The 16,212-nt window shown below is 52.9% G+C and overlaps 1 protein-coding gene across 4 annotated transcripts in view; it reads right to left on the bottom strand.

The window, feature by feature from the left end:
* MAPRE3 (microtubule associated protein RP/EB family member 3) overlaps positions 1 to 14,215 on the bottom strand; it is a 32,426-nt gene extending 18,211 nt beyond the window's left edge. The window contains exon 1 of one of the 4 annotated variants that reach the window (XM_083733769.1): positions 14,118 to 14,215. In XM_083733769.1, the coding sequence (XP_083589895.1) occupies positions 14,118 to 14,146 (29 nt within the window). In that variant the 5' untranslated portion in view covers positions 14,147 to 14,215. Of the gene's footprint in view, positions 1 to 8,757; positions 8,906 to 14,117 lie in introns of those variants that run through there. The other 3 variants (XM_083733770.1, XM_083733773.1, XM_083733771.1) reach the window with 3 other exon arrangements.
* Between the last annotated feature and the right edge of the window lie 1,997 nt (positions 14,216 to 16,212).

Raw genomic sequence — 16,212 nt, 5'->3', positions numbered from 1 at the left:
CAAAGGCACCTCCAGAAGCAGGTCTAAATAAGGCACCTAAATCCCAGCAAAGTTTAGACAGTCACCAAATCTCATTTTAAGATGGGATTAGAGCCCCAAAAGGCCCTGGCGAGGGGAACACAGGTCAAGTGAGTGGCAGTCCTGCTAGGACACAGCCATCGCCCACAGCCCTCGCCAGCCCCCTCCCTCAATCGACCCAACATGCAAGCGGAACTCTGGCTCCACAGGCAGCCTAGGAGGGCACAGAAGCCAGATGAAGGCAAGCTGTGCCAGGGCACATAGAGGCAACTGGGACAGAGCAGGGAGAGGGAAAGGACTGACTGGCGGACCAGTATACCTGAAGGAGTGTCTCCACCCCCATCGTTCTGCCCGGACACTGAGGCCCAGCTCTGAGGGCCTTCTGGCGGTTCCCTCCCTGCGAGAAGTGAGGTTACAGGGAACCAGACAGAGAGCCTTCTCGGTGGTGGCGCCCGCCCTGTGGAACACCCTCCCATCAAGGAATGTCAAGGAAATAAACAACTATCTGACTTTTAGAAGACATCTGAAGGCAGCCCTGTTTAGGGAAGCTTTAAATGTTTGGTGTATTACGGTATTTTAATATTTTGTTGGAAGCCACTCAAAGTGGCTGGGGATGGGTGGGGTATAAATAATAAATTATTATTATTATTATCATTATTACTCTGCGGGCAACTGCTGGGAACTTTTTGCCATCTTAGCGAGATGGATTTATGAAAGACAGGCAGCTTGGCTTGTCAAGCGTGCTGAGGCCCAAGATGCTCCTAGACTCCTCGTGTTGCTTTCAAGAGCCGAGCACGACTCCTTTCCTGCCGGAAGGTTTTGCTTAGCCACGATGCCAGCTCTGGGAGACGGCCTAATCTCCCCGCTGAATCCCGTCCCAACCCGTGCAGCAGCACTGCACCCGCCTGCCGCCAGCTCAGCAGAGGGGGAGCTCACAAAGGCCCAGTGCCTCCCTCTGGGTGCCCCTCAGCCGAGACCTCCCAGCTGGAAAGTTCCAGGCTTTTCTTTCGGGCCAGTCATCCCATTGTGTGCCTGGTCTGCTTATTCGAGTCCCAAGGCAGAAGCATTCAGAGGGGGGCTTTAGGGAGCCATCTGCATGCAAAGAGCAAATGTGTTCTAACAGGGGAAACCAAGCAGAAGTAGGCGGCGCGCCAAGCGCCCGGGACAGACCCAGCTCCAGCACTGGGCAGGAACAGAAGGAAGGGGAAATGGAGCACAACAGCTCTGGGTCTCAGAGAGGGGCCTCACTGCCACCGCCACAGGTTTTTCTCAGCGGCCTCCTGGCCTGGGGCGTCCAGAGAGACTGCCTTCCATGGACCAGTGGAAGAGGCTGCCCTTGCGCCCAGGGAGGAGACCTCTGCGGATCCCCAGAACCACCAGGATCAAACAAGAAGCAATGCTGCCCGCTTGCTTAGCACTAGGATAATACTACCTCTCTGCAGAAGGAGGCAGGCAGAGACCTTCTGTGCCGTGTTTGAAACTGCTATTGGTTTAAGAGGGGAACCCAGCAAGGGGACTCGCCCTTCTCTTCTTCCCAGGCAGATCCCCCCACCCACTCAGAGCAGATTGGGGTGGGCAGGCAGAGTGGCAGGAGGGAGGAGATGGAAGGAAACCGGCTTCTGCTCATGTCCAGACCTGGATGGAGTCCTGGACGGGCACCTGGAGCTCACAGCGCAGACGCCACTCCTTTCTGCTGGGCAAGGGGGCACAGCTCTTTGCTCCTCCTCAAGGCTACCAGGCACAGACATACGCAAACCAAGAAAAAAACAGGCACATCGCCAGGGTGGATTTGATTTAAATCAAATCGATTTAAATCACGATTTAAGTCACTAGTCAGTAAGATTTGGTTTAAATCTTCTTTTTTTACAGAAAGACTAATTCTTGCTGGTATAATCTTAATATTTACAACCAGATGAAAGTTTCATTTTTGGAATAATAAATTTTCAGAGTAGTTTTTACAGTTATGTCAAAAATTACTGATTTGGTTATACTATTAGAAATACATAGTTAATTATGAAATTATTGTGAGGTTTAATAAGTTAACTGATTATATTTGGACAACTTTTCTGCTGTACTTTATTGGAAGGAGAAAAATAATCATTTCCTCAATAACAATTTATTTACTAAAATAAGAACATTATAGCGTATATATCTATGTTTGTTAGCTGATGTGGTTAAACAATTTAATTTTATCCACCCTGCACATTGCTGCACCCATACAGGGCAATGAACACTGTCCTGACCTCCTCAAGGGTCCCTGGAGGTGCTGGGCCTCGCTCGGACACAGCTCTCCTACTAGCTGGAGTCTGAAACCCCTGAGCTTCCTTCCAGAGACCCACAACCCGCTCTTTTGAGGGGCTCCAAGAACACTGCAAGCTGCCCTTTGACCAGGTCAAACCGTTGGTCCATCTAGAACAGGGCTGCCCATGCTGTCTGGCAGTGTCTCTCCATGGTACATTCCCAATCCTGCCTAGAGATACCAAGGATTGAACTGGGCATTTCTGCTTGCAAAGCAGATGCTCTTCCACTGCTCAACAAGATGGCCTTTGTTGGGGAGGTCACAAGCTCCTTTGCTTGTCCACAGACGGAACAGGTCTTGTGCATCAAGCCAGAGAATTCCTAGCCTCTCCGTCCTGAAGATGCACTGTGGATTAAATGAAAATGCACTAAGAGAAACACAGTCACGTTGCTTTAAGTAGCTCCCCCCCCTCAATCTCAGTTGGTGAAAGTGGGGCCAGATAAAGAGAATTCAGCCAGCTCCCAGAAGGTGTTCAGGGCCTGGGTTTGGGTGGGTCTGCAGGAGCCAGGGATGCGCCAGCTGCAGTGCCAGCCATTACTCCCTGCACTGCTAGGATGTGCGGACTCCCACGGGTGAGAACAGGAAATTTATTTATTTGGATTATTCTTTAAAACTGCCTTCTACCTTTCTGCCAAATGGTGCTTACAGGAGAAGAATGTGATGGTCTTTGGAGGGTGCTGGGATCCCGATTTGCCAGCCAGTGCCAGGTCTTGGAAACCATTTCCCCAAAACTTGAAGAAGGCCATGCAGATGCGGGCCTCCCCAGAAGCCGTGATGTGCAGAAGATGCAGCCAGAGAAAGTGGGCCTCTCTGAAGCGATGGCTCAGCTCTAGCCGTAGACGCAGGCATTCACTCTAACACAGGCAAGGAGGCAGTAGACTCCAAGCCAACCAAGAAAAATATTTCACATCCCTTGGCAGAGCATCACATTTCTAAGCCCCGGGGATTTCCCCCAGAGCTTCACTCTGATACTGCAAAGGCAAACGAAGGAACTGAAACCAGATTGCAGGTTTAGCCCGACCCAGAACAGCAAACCAGGCAGGGAAGCACAAGTGCAAAACAAGCCCCGCTCCTGAGAGCTCAGATGTGGGGTCCCTGCATGTATGAAAAACTTAACAGTCTGGAACAAAAGTCCCATCCGATGTCAACACAGGCTCCAGAATTATGGACAAAATACTCTCTATTCACTTTCTCCATGCCATGCATAATCTGACAGACCTCTATTATGTCCCGCCCCCACCTCCCCCCCCCCAACTAAAAATTCCCAAGCATTGCAACCTCTCCTCACAGGGGAATTGATCCAGCCCCTCAAACAGTTCGATAGCCCTTCCCTGCACCTTTATCAGCTCTACAATATCTTTTTCGAAGTGTTGCAGCATTTCAAGAGTGGTCGCACTACAGATTTCACAGAATCATAGAGTTGGAAGGGATCCTGAGCATCATCTAGCCCCACCCCCTGCAATGCAGGAATGGGCAGCAACTGTCCCTTCTATAAAGGAAGGTTCCGCCTCAATCTAGAGGCAACTGGGAACAGTGTTCGAAGCTCCCCTTGTTCTAGGCGCATTTTGCAACAGGGAATTTCATTAGCACGAGCAGTTTCTGAGCTCTGGGCACAGTACTGTGCCTAAGATTTCAGATGAAAACTGCAGAGTGGAGGGAAAGGAGGACCTTTTTCTGCTTCCCCACTTCCAGCTACTCTCTGAAGATTTAAGAATATTAGGGCAGGGGAAGGACTAGACCATGTGAAAAATGAACCTAAGATTTTAGCTGCAGTTCATTCATTTTCAGCTTTGTATTCTTGTTATAAAAAAAGCATGCCCAGACCGTCCACTGCTGTGCCCACAACCTAGGCTTAAGCTGCCCTTTAGCTCCTAGCTTCCATATCTCAGGTTCTAAACTGACTGTGAACTCTGCAGCGCTGCTCACTCCAGAGCCTCTCTTCTGCTATGAGCCAGACCTCTGGCTCTTGGTGAGAGAAGTCCCCAAACTCTACAGAAACACCATCCTGCGCCATCCCCTCCTTGCCAACAACATCCCATCTGGAGCATCAACATGAATGCCTCTCTCCACCAGCCTTCATGTGATACCCTTCAGAGGAAGCATATGGCCAGGGAGCGCTTTGTTATGCCTATGTAGTAAAGCCCGCTGTCACGAGATTGTGCCAAGTTCACGTGGTGATGGCAGGGCCTGGCACACCCAGACAACACCAAGGGAGAGGAGGAGGAGGAGCTGAGAAAGCCCCAACAACAAAGCCCCGCAGCAGCACCTCAGGGATTTCAGAGGGACGTGTGCTGGACTCCACTCCATGGGTGGGTTGCCCCAACCAAAGACTTCACTAACAGCAGAGCGACCAGAAAGGCAGACAACAACGTCTGCTTCCCGACTCCAGAGAACTCTTTCGTTAAAGTTTTGGAGCTGCTGAAAGGCCCCCCCACCGACTGCTGGGAATTCATGAAAGTAAAAACACCACTCGCACCCACACTTCAGAAAGATTGCAGCGGGGGGGGGGGGGGAGGGAGTCAAACCCAGATTCCCTTCTCATACTCTGACAAAATGCCCACCCTGATCCATCAGACAGGGCTGTGGGGAAGGGGCACACAAAGACCAAATAGGAGGCTATATAAAGAACTATCGCTGGAGTAACCATGGAGAGCAGGAATTCCACTCAAGCCACACAGCTGTCTTTGGGGCCTCTGAGCCAGACCGCAGAGCTCCAAGGTAAGCAACAACTGGGGGCATTTCTCGGCTTGCATGCAGCCTCCCTTCAAGGAGCGCAGGCGACACCCATCCTCCCAACACCCACAGACTTTGGCATCTGCATTTCTCTGCCACCCAGAGCCCCACGTGGAAGCACTGCTGAAGATCAGCACCAGAGACGTGGACTGTAGCGATGGTGCCTGCCACAAACAGAGGAAAAGCAAACAAGAGGAGTGGTGGGCGGACCCAGTGTGCAAGCAAGTGGCAAGCCCTTTTCAAATAAAGCAGAATTAAACAAGGCCACTGCTGCAGCAGGCGGGCGTCTCCACTACAAGGCAAAACAATCCCTGCTCTTGCCAAAGCGCCATTAGAAGCCACACTCGCCACCTTTTCACTTTCTATAATCCCGGCAATTAAAAAAGGGAACCTACCTGGGCGATAACTCAGAAATATGCGCAGGCAAGGCCAGCAGACTTTCAGGAGCAGAAGTCAGCTGTGGCAGTTGTGTATCGGAGGGCCCTGAGCAGGAAGACTCCCTTTACACAAGGGGAGGTGGGGGTCAGCTTTCCATCAGCACCCGGACAGGCCCACCACACCCCCTGCAGCTCAGACTGCCTCTCCTCAACCCCCACCTCATCCTTCTGGCTGTTCTAAGCCTGCCCCTCTTTCTCCAGACCCTTTACAGCTGCCTGTCCCAAATTAAGCTTCATGCACACAGACCCACCACAGACCCACCTGCCAGGGCTCCTGGCACAGCCTGAACTGGGAAAATCCTCAGATCACCGTGGCTGACGTGGCTCCCAGGCCAGAGAAACCAGGAGGTCTTCCCTACAATCCCCAGATATACCCATTTAGCAGCACTTTGGTGTGTGGGGAGGGGGGCAAGAATGGTGACAACTAGTTGGGGCCAGCTTCAGATTTCAAGGGTGGCTGGGCAAGAGGTTGTTGCAGGGCCAGGCTGTGCTGACACAGCTCCAGCAAAATTAACAGAGGGCCTGACCCACTTATCCAAGCCACACCTCTGCCCCGGGCCTGGGCACAGTGAGCGGCAGAGGTGGCAGCACCACCCCCAGTTGGGCAGCTCACCCACCACCACCTCCCCTCTCAGCTCACTCACTTAACCAGAGCCTTCTAACTCCCAGCCCATAATAAAGCAGTAGGCCCTGGGGGGGGGGGGTCTCAGCCCATCCCCTTCAGATATGCTGAGTTATTTCAAGTATTTAAAAGCATTTTTGAACGAAGAGAGGGATATGAGGACCAGAGGCAAGGATCTGCAGAAGCAGCTGCCTGGGAAGCTTATGGAATTTCTTTCCTTGGAAATTTTCAAGGCATCCACCAGCAGCTGTTTGTCAGATCTGCAAAAATCCCAGGCTGCCCAGAAATCTGAAGTTTAGCTTCAGAAATCTGTGCAAGGAGGGAGACCACAAATCTCACACTCCCCCACAGTGAGGAGGCTGGAATCCAGAGCAGCAGCCACCGAGGTTTCCCAGGCCTGGGTTCCCGTCTCCTCCCTCCAGCTCCTCCTGCATTCCCTTGGAACCTTAGCCCTTGGCCAACCCTCTCCAGAAGCCCCTGCTCTGCTGAGTCTCTCCTTTCTCTCAAGATGTTGGCAAGGTCAGTGTGAATGCAGAACATGCTTTCTTTTGCATCTGTAGCAATAACCCCCGCCCCTGTCCTGCACACTTCATCTCAATTTCCTTGTTACCTGCTATCAGGCTACACTGGGCTAGGTCAAGAGGAAGGGGCACAACACTCCATCCATCGGAAGAGCAGCCGGTCATCTCTGCACATTCCCAGCCACCCTGAATGATGCGCCTGCGGACTGAACCTGCATCAGAGAAGCGCCGTCTCAGGCACAAACAGCAGATATTCTGTCTGACAGGTTCATAAATATGAGCACCATCCAGGCACAAAAGCGATCAAGGTGAAGTTTGAGGCTGGCTGGGCAGAGCATCTTTCCAGCGAGGGAACAGTTTCCCCAAGCCCTAGGAGAGCAGGTGAGGCTCCCTTTCTCTCATGGGAACACAAGAAGAGGCAGCTGGGAGAGGCCAACGGGGCCGTCCAGGCCAGCAGCCTCTTCTCACAGCAGCAAAGCACTTCGGCACAATGGAGGCAGTTGCTTGCAGCAAGCCAAGGGACAGACGGAAACCAGGAAAGCTAAGGAAGGAGGCTCCACAAAGAGAGCTCTCACATCACTCCAAACGCAGCATTTCAGCAACTGCCTGTTCACACAGTTCAGTTGGGGCAGTCCACACTTCTCAGACACAGACATCTGTATGGCATTTTGACACTCCAGCCCTAAAACAATGCTGTTCAAATGGCATCTGGCTCAATACCCCACAGGGCCTCCCTCTTTTCTGACACTAGAGCGCCACAGAAACAACTCCAGGGTTGGTGCCTTCCACACTTTGCTGACTCCAGCTCCCTTCTTCTCTGGCCCCAGGCCACACCGCCCGGGTTTAGACAGGGGTTGCTGGACAAAGTATCTGAAGAGCCCCAGGGCTGGGTGGGGCGTGCAGACTCCACCGGGTGCTCCCTGTGGAAGGAAGCAGCTGGATCACGGCACAAGAGGAGGAGCAGACGCCAGGAAGAAGGGCAAGCATGAGCCAAGGCAGCCAGACGGGAGGGGAGAGCAATGGGGCAGGAGGGGAGGGTGAATTTGCTGGCCGACCCAAAAGGCTTTGACAGCCAAGCGCAGCCACACCTTGCCTTGCCCTCTGCCGCAGGGGCAGAGCATTCAAAGGAGGCCTGCTGGGCCCCAAGGCAGGGCTCATTCAGCAGCAGCAGCAGCAGCAGTCCTCAGCAGCTGAAAAAAGAACGTAGCAACACTGCCAGGCTGCCCAGTGCCCTGCCAGCCACCGAAGAGGGGCAAGCAGAAGGCAATGCCCACAAGCGGCACGGAGCAAAAATGGTCCTCCAGCCACACCCTCTCCAGCTATGCCAGGGATTCCCACAGAGTGTGGGGAGGCCTCTCTGCTGGCATCCCATCAGTCAACAGAGCCGCAGTGATGGGCACGGATGTTTTGCTGACCGTGGGGTTCAGGATCTGGCCACTTACTGAAGCACAGGCTGACTCTTCTGGTATGTCCCAGTCCCGGGATGAAAGCGTCCCATTAAAAGCTTGCAGCTCCTTTTTTTGCACTTTGCCAAGCGCCCACCACCACTTTTTGCCCCAAGAGAGCGCAGGATGAGGGCAGGGGGTGCGTGTGGAGCTGGCTTGTGTTAGGGGCCGAGAGCCGGAGTGGGAATCTGGACGGGAGGGAGCAGAACCTGCTTTTCGGGTCGGATCCTGCTGGCCGGCTCCTCCTTGTGTTCTGCCCTGGACCTTCTCCCCGCAGGAACCCCGTCGGGGCTCCAGGTGCGCGTGAGGGGCCCCTCCTTCCTCCCGGCGGGGAGACTCCGGCGGAGGAGGGAAAGGGGGCGCCTTCTCCCTCCCTCCCTCCCTCCCCCCCCCGTCGAGGCAGGAGCCATTTTGCGGCAGCGGCGGCACGCGCGCTCCCACGTGTCCCCGGGCGAGAGACCCGGAGGGGAGGGCGACACCGAGAGAGGCGCCTCAGGAGGCCCACGAGGGGGGGGTCACCATCCCTGCCCCCCCGCCTGCTCCGGGATGGGCGACGAGGGCCCCCACCAGACGGGGACTGCCGAGTCACGGCGGCGCGCAGACCAGGCCCCGGCCCCCCCTTCTCGCGGCCCCCCATCTTGCGAGGGGAGGGGGGTCCCCGCCGCCCCGGTCCCCCACTCACGGCGGTGCCGGCGCGGCAAGGGCGGCTGGCTGCTCCGTCCTCCGCCGCCGCCTCCTCCTCCTCCTCCTCACGGACCGGGCCGGCTCTGCTGGGGGGCCGGGAGGAGGGTCTTCCGCGCATGCGCCGCCCCCGACCTGGCTCCGCCCTCCGCGCTGCCATGGCAACCAGAGACGGAGGGCGGGGCGAGAGAGAGAGGCTTCTCCTCCCGCCTCGCCGGCCCCGCCCACGCGCCCCTCTGCGCAGGCGCCGGAGCATGCCTGGCTCTCCGGGGCGAAGAGGCTCCCCGAGCATGTGCAGAGGCGGGAGAAGCCGGAAGAGGGGGCAGGATCGGGCCCGGAAGGGGAAAGCGGAGCCCCCCTCGGACTTCCCCACCAGCGCATTGTTAAACTGGGGAACTCCCGCCCACAGGATCCTGGGCGCTGCTTTCCCAAAGGCAATTCTTCTCTCGGTGGCCTCGCACCAAAGGCTGCTAACACGTCCGCAGGGAAAGCCTTAGGAGAGAGGGGCTGGGGGTCTCCTGGCCAGAGGCGGGGGGGGGGTCCCCACTAGGAGGCACATTTAGACCCGTCTCTGGCATTGGCCCACATTGGCAGCCTTCTTCTTCTAGCCGAGGAGGAAGATGGTCTTCCATGAACACATCCATAAGTGACTGTGGAGGCCAATTCTGGACCCACACGACCTGGGAGATTGAAGTGCTCTCCTACTGGTTTCTCAGGAATCACAAGACAGAGAAACCAGGAGGAGAACACTTCAATCTCCCAGGACATTCTATACAAGATCTCAAAGTAGCTGTTTTACTACAAAGGAATTTCAGAAATAGACTGGAAGGAGAAGCTGCTGAATTGCAACTTATCACCAAACTTAAAACCATGGAGACACCTGGTCTGAACAAAGACCTTGGATTCTTATCTCATTATACATGACAGCCATTTTTCACCTTCTCACCCCTTGCTTTTTCCTGTAAGACCTATTGCAGTCGTTAAGAGTCGTCAACAGGCTCATCACAGCTATCTGCCAATCACCCATTCCCACCACCCTTCTGAGTAATACCCCTCCCCACCTTCTCACTATATAGAAGGGTCTGGAAACTTCTGTTTCAGTGTATCTGAAGAAGTGTGCATGCACACGAAAGCTCATACCAAGAACTGACTTAGTTGGTCTTTAAGGTGCTACTGGAAGGAATTTTTTTTGTTTAGGCTTCATTATTATTATTATTATTATTATTATTATTATTATTATTATTAGAATTTATATACCACCCTATACCCAGAGGTTATAGCACGTTTCTCCCTTGCGTCCTGAGTTCAAGTGTCTTCAAAGCCCACAAAGCCTTTGGTCAAGGCTGTTCTCCAACTGGAGCGCTCGCAGGCCAGTGTTTCCCAGTTGTCCATGTTTATGCTACATTTTTTTAGATTGGTCTTGAGAGAGTTTTAAACCTCTTTTGTTGACCACCAGCATAACACTTTCCATTTTTAAGTTTTGTGAGAGAACCTCAGCAGCTATGGGGGAGTTGCGGTTTAGGAGATGCTGGTAATGTTCTTTCCAGCACAGTGCAAAAGCTTCTTTATCTTTTAGAAGTGTGGTGTCGTGGGTTGAGCAGGGGGGCATATGCCATGATTTATTGACCCATAGGTGGTCTTTGTGGCTTTAAAAAAACAAACTGTTCATCATGAGTGTTGGCTAAGGATCTCTTGAGCTTTTTTATCCACCAGGTGTTCTTTATTTCTCTGGTTCTTCTTTGAACCTCACCCTTAGCGTTGAGAGAGGTTTCTTCTTAGTGGCGCAGTTCCTATTTCTTTGCCAGATCTGAAAGGCCTTCCTTTTCTTGTCAATTACCAGTATATGTTCAATCTCACCATCATTCTCATCAAACCAGTCAATAGTTTGTTCACAGGTTATTAAACAATGGGTGTTCCTTGATGTTATCAGGGAACTCTGAAAGCAGATGGTCCTTAAGAGTCGTTTGGAAGCAATCCCACTTAATGGGATCTTGAAGAGCTTGAGTGTTCATTTTGCACCTTGGTTTCCTTCCTTGAAGCTTGCGTTGAGCTATAATCTTGATAGCCATCGTGGAGTGTATTTGTGATCTGTCCAGCAGTCGTCAGCACTCGTCATAGCTCTGGTACGGAGCACATCACGGCCATCTTCAGCTCGGACGATTACATAGTCTAAGAGGTGCCAGTGGTTCGACCGAGGATGCCTCCATGGTGTTTTAAATTTATTTTTTTGTCGAAAGAGTGTGTTGGTGATAACAAGGTTGTGCGCTGCACATATGGTCAAAAGTAAGATTCCATTCTGGGTGTCTCCTGGGCGGAGCGTGAAGTCGGAGGGGTGTCCCCACTAGGAGGCCCAGCTAGGCCGGCCCCCGGCCTTGGCCCACGTTGGCAGCCTAGCAATGCACTGGCTGCCCCTGCAATTCAGGGAGCAGGACAGCAGCCAGCAAGACCCACAAGGAGACCCAGCAGCCCCACGGCCTCCCTCTTACCACCAAGAGACCTGCCCTTGCCCAAGCCAAGTTCCAGCAGGAGTGCCTTGCAGGGGGTTGGACCAGATGACCCTCGCACCCCCCCTCTACAATTCTAGGATTCTAAGCAGGCGCAGGCGGCTTGTTTCTGGCTTCATCTTTGGGATTTGTGCTACTTTCATCCTGCAAGGAAAGGCAGATGAGTCAAGCGCTAACCTTGCCTCTTCCACCCCAGCCTCCAAACCCTGCCCCCCCCAGGGCCTTTAGGGATGCCAGCACAGCAGCAGCGCATGACGCAAGAGGGGAGGGTCCTGGCATGTGCAAGAGGCAGCTGGCATGCCCAGGGCGGCTGGTTGCGGGGCAGGAGGTCTGCATGTGGCTTCTCAGCTGGAGGAGGCCTGAGCGTGTCGCATGCCTGCTCTTAAAAAGCCTTTTCCTCAAAGCACGTAAACCAAAAGGAGCAAGTCAGAAGTGGTATAAATCCATCTCATCCTTCAAGGTCAAGGTGTGGATTGCAAAGACCTTGAGCAGGCCAGGCAGGTGAGAGCTCCAGGGCATAAAAGACGGAGATAAACAAAAAGCAAGGCTGTCCGGATCAGTCAGCTGGTGAGGGATTAAAGACATGTTAGCACACCCAATTAGCTGTGTGAGACTGGATGGAAGGGATGAGGCCAAGTGACGAAGGGTAGCAGCATGGAGGGTGTCTGCTTTTATCTTGCAAACTGCACTGAGATCTGTGGATGAAGGCTGGTATATAAATCAAATAAATATTTTTCTAAAAAAGAAAATAGCACTGGCAGACTTCTGAATTTGTTCAACCTGGATTTGTTCAACCAGCTGTAGCGCACAGGGCTCCTCGGAAGCCTCTGCCCCATGGCAAGGGGTCCAGAAACACAACCAGAGCCCTGCAGCAGCTGGCTTTGGGCCAAAGGTGTCCCATTGCGTCCAACATCTTGTTCTCACAGCAGCCGACCCAATAGGAAGCCCACAGGGAGGGCCGGAGGGCAGAGGCAGCCGCTCCCCCCACTTGGGATTCCCAGCAGCCCCCTGTAGAGCACAGGCGTCATTGCCAGCAGCCGCCCAGAGCCTTTGGGTCCTGCATGGATTTGTCTGCAAGATTAAAGGCATCTTGGTTCAACAAAGGTCCATATAGTTCAAGCTCTGGTTTTCCCAGTAGTGATGTATGGAAGTGAGAGCTGGACCATCAAGAAGGCTGATCGCCGGAGAATGGATGCTTTTGAATTCTGGTGCTGGAGGAGACTCTTGAGAGTCCCATGGACTGCAAGAAGATCAAACCTCTCCATTCTGAAGGAAATCAGCCCTGAGTGCTCACTGGAAGGACAGATCCTGAAGCTGAGGCTCCAATACTTTGGCCACTTCATGAGAAGAGAAGACTCCCTGGAAAAGACCCTGATGTTGGGAAAGATGGAGGGCACAAGGAGAATGGGACGACGGAGGACGAGATGGTGGGACAGTGTTCTCGAAGCTACCAGCATGAGTTTGACCAAACTGCAGGAGGCAGTGGAAGACAGGAGTGCCTGGCGTGCTCTGGTCCACGGGGTCATGAAGAGTCGGACACGACTAAACAAACTAAACAACAACAACAAGTTCAACAGTTCCCATCACAGCCACCCTCCCATATTTTATGTGCTGAAGGAAGAAGAGGTGAATTGATGAAGAGAGCAGGAGAAGCCCTTTCCTGGTCCTGAATTCAGTGACACCTGGCCATCCCGTTCTGGGAGGACTCCTGGGAGGCTGCCAACATCACATCCAGCCCCCTTTCCGCTCCCCACTTGGCTTAACGTCCCGCCAGATGAACTCAAAAGTTGGTCCTTTGTTCCATGACATTTTTTGCTGTTCCTGATACAGGCAAATTCTGCGCTCAGCTGCCCTTTTCCAGGAGGGGATCCGAGTCTCCAATCACGGAAGCTGACTCCCCTCCACAGGGATCTGCTTGGATCCCCTTGTGCTGGATTTGAGTCAATGCTGCCTCTCTCTGGGCAGAACTGGGGCTCAGAGCAAGGAGCCTGAAGTAGCCATACCAGACCCCGTGGTAGTCCAGCAGATATCCCATCAGGGAAGTCATCCAGCCCAGCCCTGCCCCTTTGACCTGCAGCTGCCCCCTCCCCGGCACTGCTGGGCAGGGGCAAGAGGTGGCAAGGGGGGGTCATAGACAGAGGCGGGGGGGTGCTGCCTTCCCCTCCAGCTCTCATTGCCAAGCAAGTCTGCAAAGTGGACACTAGAAACCCCTGACAAACACCACCGCCCCCCAAAAAAGCAAGTAGAAAGCTTATGCAAAGCAGAAAAACATGCAATGGAATGCTAGTAGTAAATAATAATAATAATAATAATAATAATAATAATAATAATATTCCCTCACCCATTTCGCTGGGTTGCTGCAGCCACTCTTTCCCCATAAAAATGACCCACCAGCATTAACCGGAGGGGAGGGGGGACATTTGGAGAGGAGAAGTGGTGGTGGGAGCAGCGGAGGGGGCTACTCAACCCCCCCCTCAAGCCTTTGGGACAGCTCAGTTGGTAGAACAATGTGGGTTTGAGCCCCACGTTGGGCAGGGGGTTGGGCTAGATGACCCTGAGGACCCCTTTCAACTCTACACTTCTATGATCTGCCCCCCAGTTCCCTTCATTAGATCATCCCCTTCCCAAGCAGCCTTCCCTGGAGGCCTGACCTTGTGGGGGGCTCTAGGGGGCCCAAGCACCATGCTGAAGCTCTGGGAGCCAGAGGGGCTGCCGGGAGGCCCAAGGCTGGGCATCATCCCTCCAGGGCCTACTTCCTCTCAATAAGCCCTCCCGCCTCTTCCCCAGGAGGTGAGCTCATGCCCCCCCCCCCCGGTCGAATCTCAGCCCCCTAGCCAGCTGGCTCCCCACAACTGACCTTGAGGGCAAGTCTCCTTCCACGGCCATCGCAATGTGGCAACCCCAGCTGGGAGCTTGGCTCCTTTCTGAAGAGGAGGGAGGACCTTGGGGTTGCCGAGCAACCAGGGAACCCCATTGCCCAGCCTAGAGTGTGGCGGTTGCTAGGCAACACGGGGATAGGGATGCTTTCCAATCCCAGCCGCTTCCTTGCAGAGTCAGGCCCCTGGGCCACCTTGCTCCATATTGTCCGAAATAGAAAGAACGGACTGACATCAAGATGGATGAAGGGGAGATTAAAGAAGAAGGAAGTGGCTGCGTCAGGAAGTAATGGACTTATGTTTGCGACAGGAGCGGGAAACCTGTTTTTTTTTTTAAAGAAATAGTATTAAATTTAAATTATTTGGGTTGATTTGTAATCATTTGGAAAACCAATAAAAATAATATATATAAAAAGAAAGGAGATTCTTTAGGAATAACTTTCTGAAGATGTCGCAGGAAACTACCCCCCCCAATCATTCAGTTTGTACAAACTTCACACACACTCACACACTACATACGCTACGCTTCTGTTATAAATTCATAGAAAATCAACCATACATCGGATTTGCACTGTTCCACTTTTATTTACTCCATGAAGGAAGGACTACAAAATGGGGAAGGTTTGATACAGGCCACCTATAATCCTTTCACCATCCCAGCACATCCACAGGAGCCCTGCCCAGTTGCTATGCCAACCCTGATGGTCCTAGACAGAAGACCATCAAGATCACAAAGAACTTGCATATGGGAGTGGATTCAGCATGGACTGAAACAAAGGACAATAATCAGCTCTTCCCTCTGGGGGCAGGAAACTGCAAACTCCCCTCTGTCACCTGGAAAGTACTCATGGGGAGGGGGAAAGGGGGAACCAGCCAGGTGACAGGACACTCAGGTTACCACCACAACTCCTCCCTCAACCCCTCCTTTCTGTGATGTATGCATGATGTATCTGGGGGGTGGTCTTAGGTTACACCCCTCCTGTGATGTATGTATGATGTTTCTGGGGGTGGTCTTGATCTACAGGGTGGCAATTTCAAGAGTCTTTATAAGGCCTTGCGCATCATATTTCTGGGTCCCTCCTCTCTCCTGCAAGTGAGGGGAGCACCTTGTTGCAACAGATCAATAAAGGCCAAGCCTACAGGCTGCTCTTTTGCTCCATGTTATCCAGGTTGGTGTCTTTACTTTTTGTCCAAGGGAGCCCTCAGATTTTTCCGTTAACAAAGGCAAGAGCTGTTGAACAATAGGAGGGACTCCCTCAGAACTTGGTGGAAACTCCTTCCTTGGAGGTTTCTAAGCAGAGGTTGGATGGCCGTCTGTCATGGATGCTTGAGCTGAGATTCCTGCCTTGCAGGGGGCTGGACTAGATGACCCTGCGGGTCCCTTCCAGTTCTACTGTTCTGTGATTCTGTGGGCCAGAGTGTGGCGCTTGCCCCGGCAGCTCAAGCTTGAGCATGACAAGCGCGGTGCTGAGGCCATTGCTAGGCCTGGACGGTTGAGGCTTCAGCCAGCAATAGAGAATTAGTGTGCAGGAGCTTAGAGCATGCCCCATGTATCAGTTAATAATTGGCATTACACACTGATGCTTATTGTGGAATATTTGCAAACAGTATGATTGTATTGTCTACCTCCTCTTGGGAAGTAAACACCACCACCAAAGGAACCCTGCTCTAAACTCCCTTGATTTCTGGCTCCACGTGACTCAATCACGCTTGCTTTGCAGCCGAAAGGGCATTGGAATCTGTGCAGAGCTCTCTCTCAGGAAGCATTAAGCGGCTGGTTGGAGGTCTGCCCTAGACATATTCATGCTGTTTTCACCAAAGCAAATAAGCTGAACATAAAAAGGTTTATGGGGGGGGAAATGTTTTGGAGAACAGGTCTGCTTTGTTTGTCCCGAAACAACAGCTGCCTCTATATTGGAGCTTCTCATGTTCTTGAGGCATTTGTTTTCCCATAATGAGTTGGAAGCAGAATGAGAACCGAAGTTGCGCACAGCACTGTGCAGAGCAGAATAGGACCCAGCCATGTTCTCCCCCCCCCCCGTGGCCAAGATCCTTCTGTAATGTCTACACTCAAGT

This window comes from Podarcis gaigeae (genome assembly GCF_964106915.1).
Source record: "Podarcis gaigeae genome assembly, chromosome: 3".
Taxonomy (NCBI): domain Eukaryota; kingdom Metazoa; phylum Chordata; class Lepidosauria; order Squamata; family Lacertidae; genus Podarcis; species Podarcis gaigeae.
Note: the sequence above shows the minus strand (reverse complement) of the source record. Positions and strands in the feature narration are given on the sequence as shown.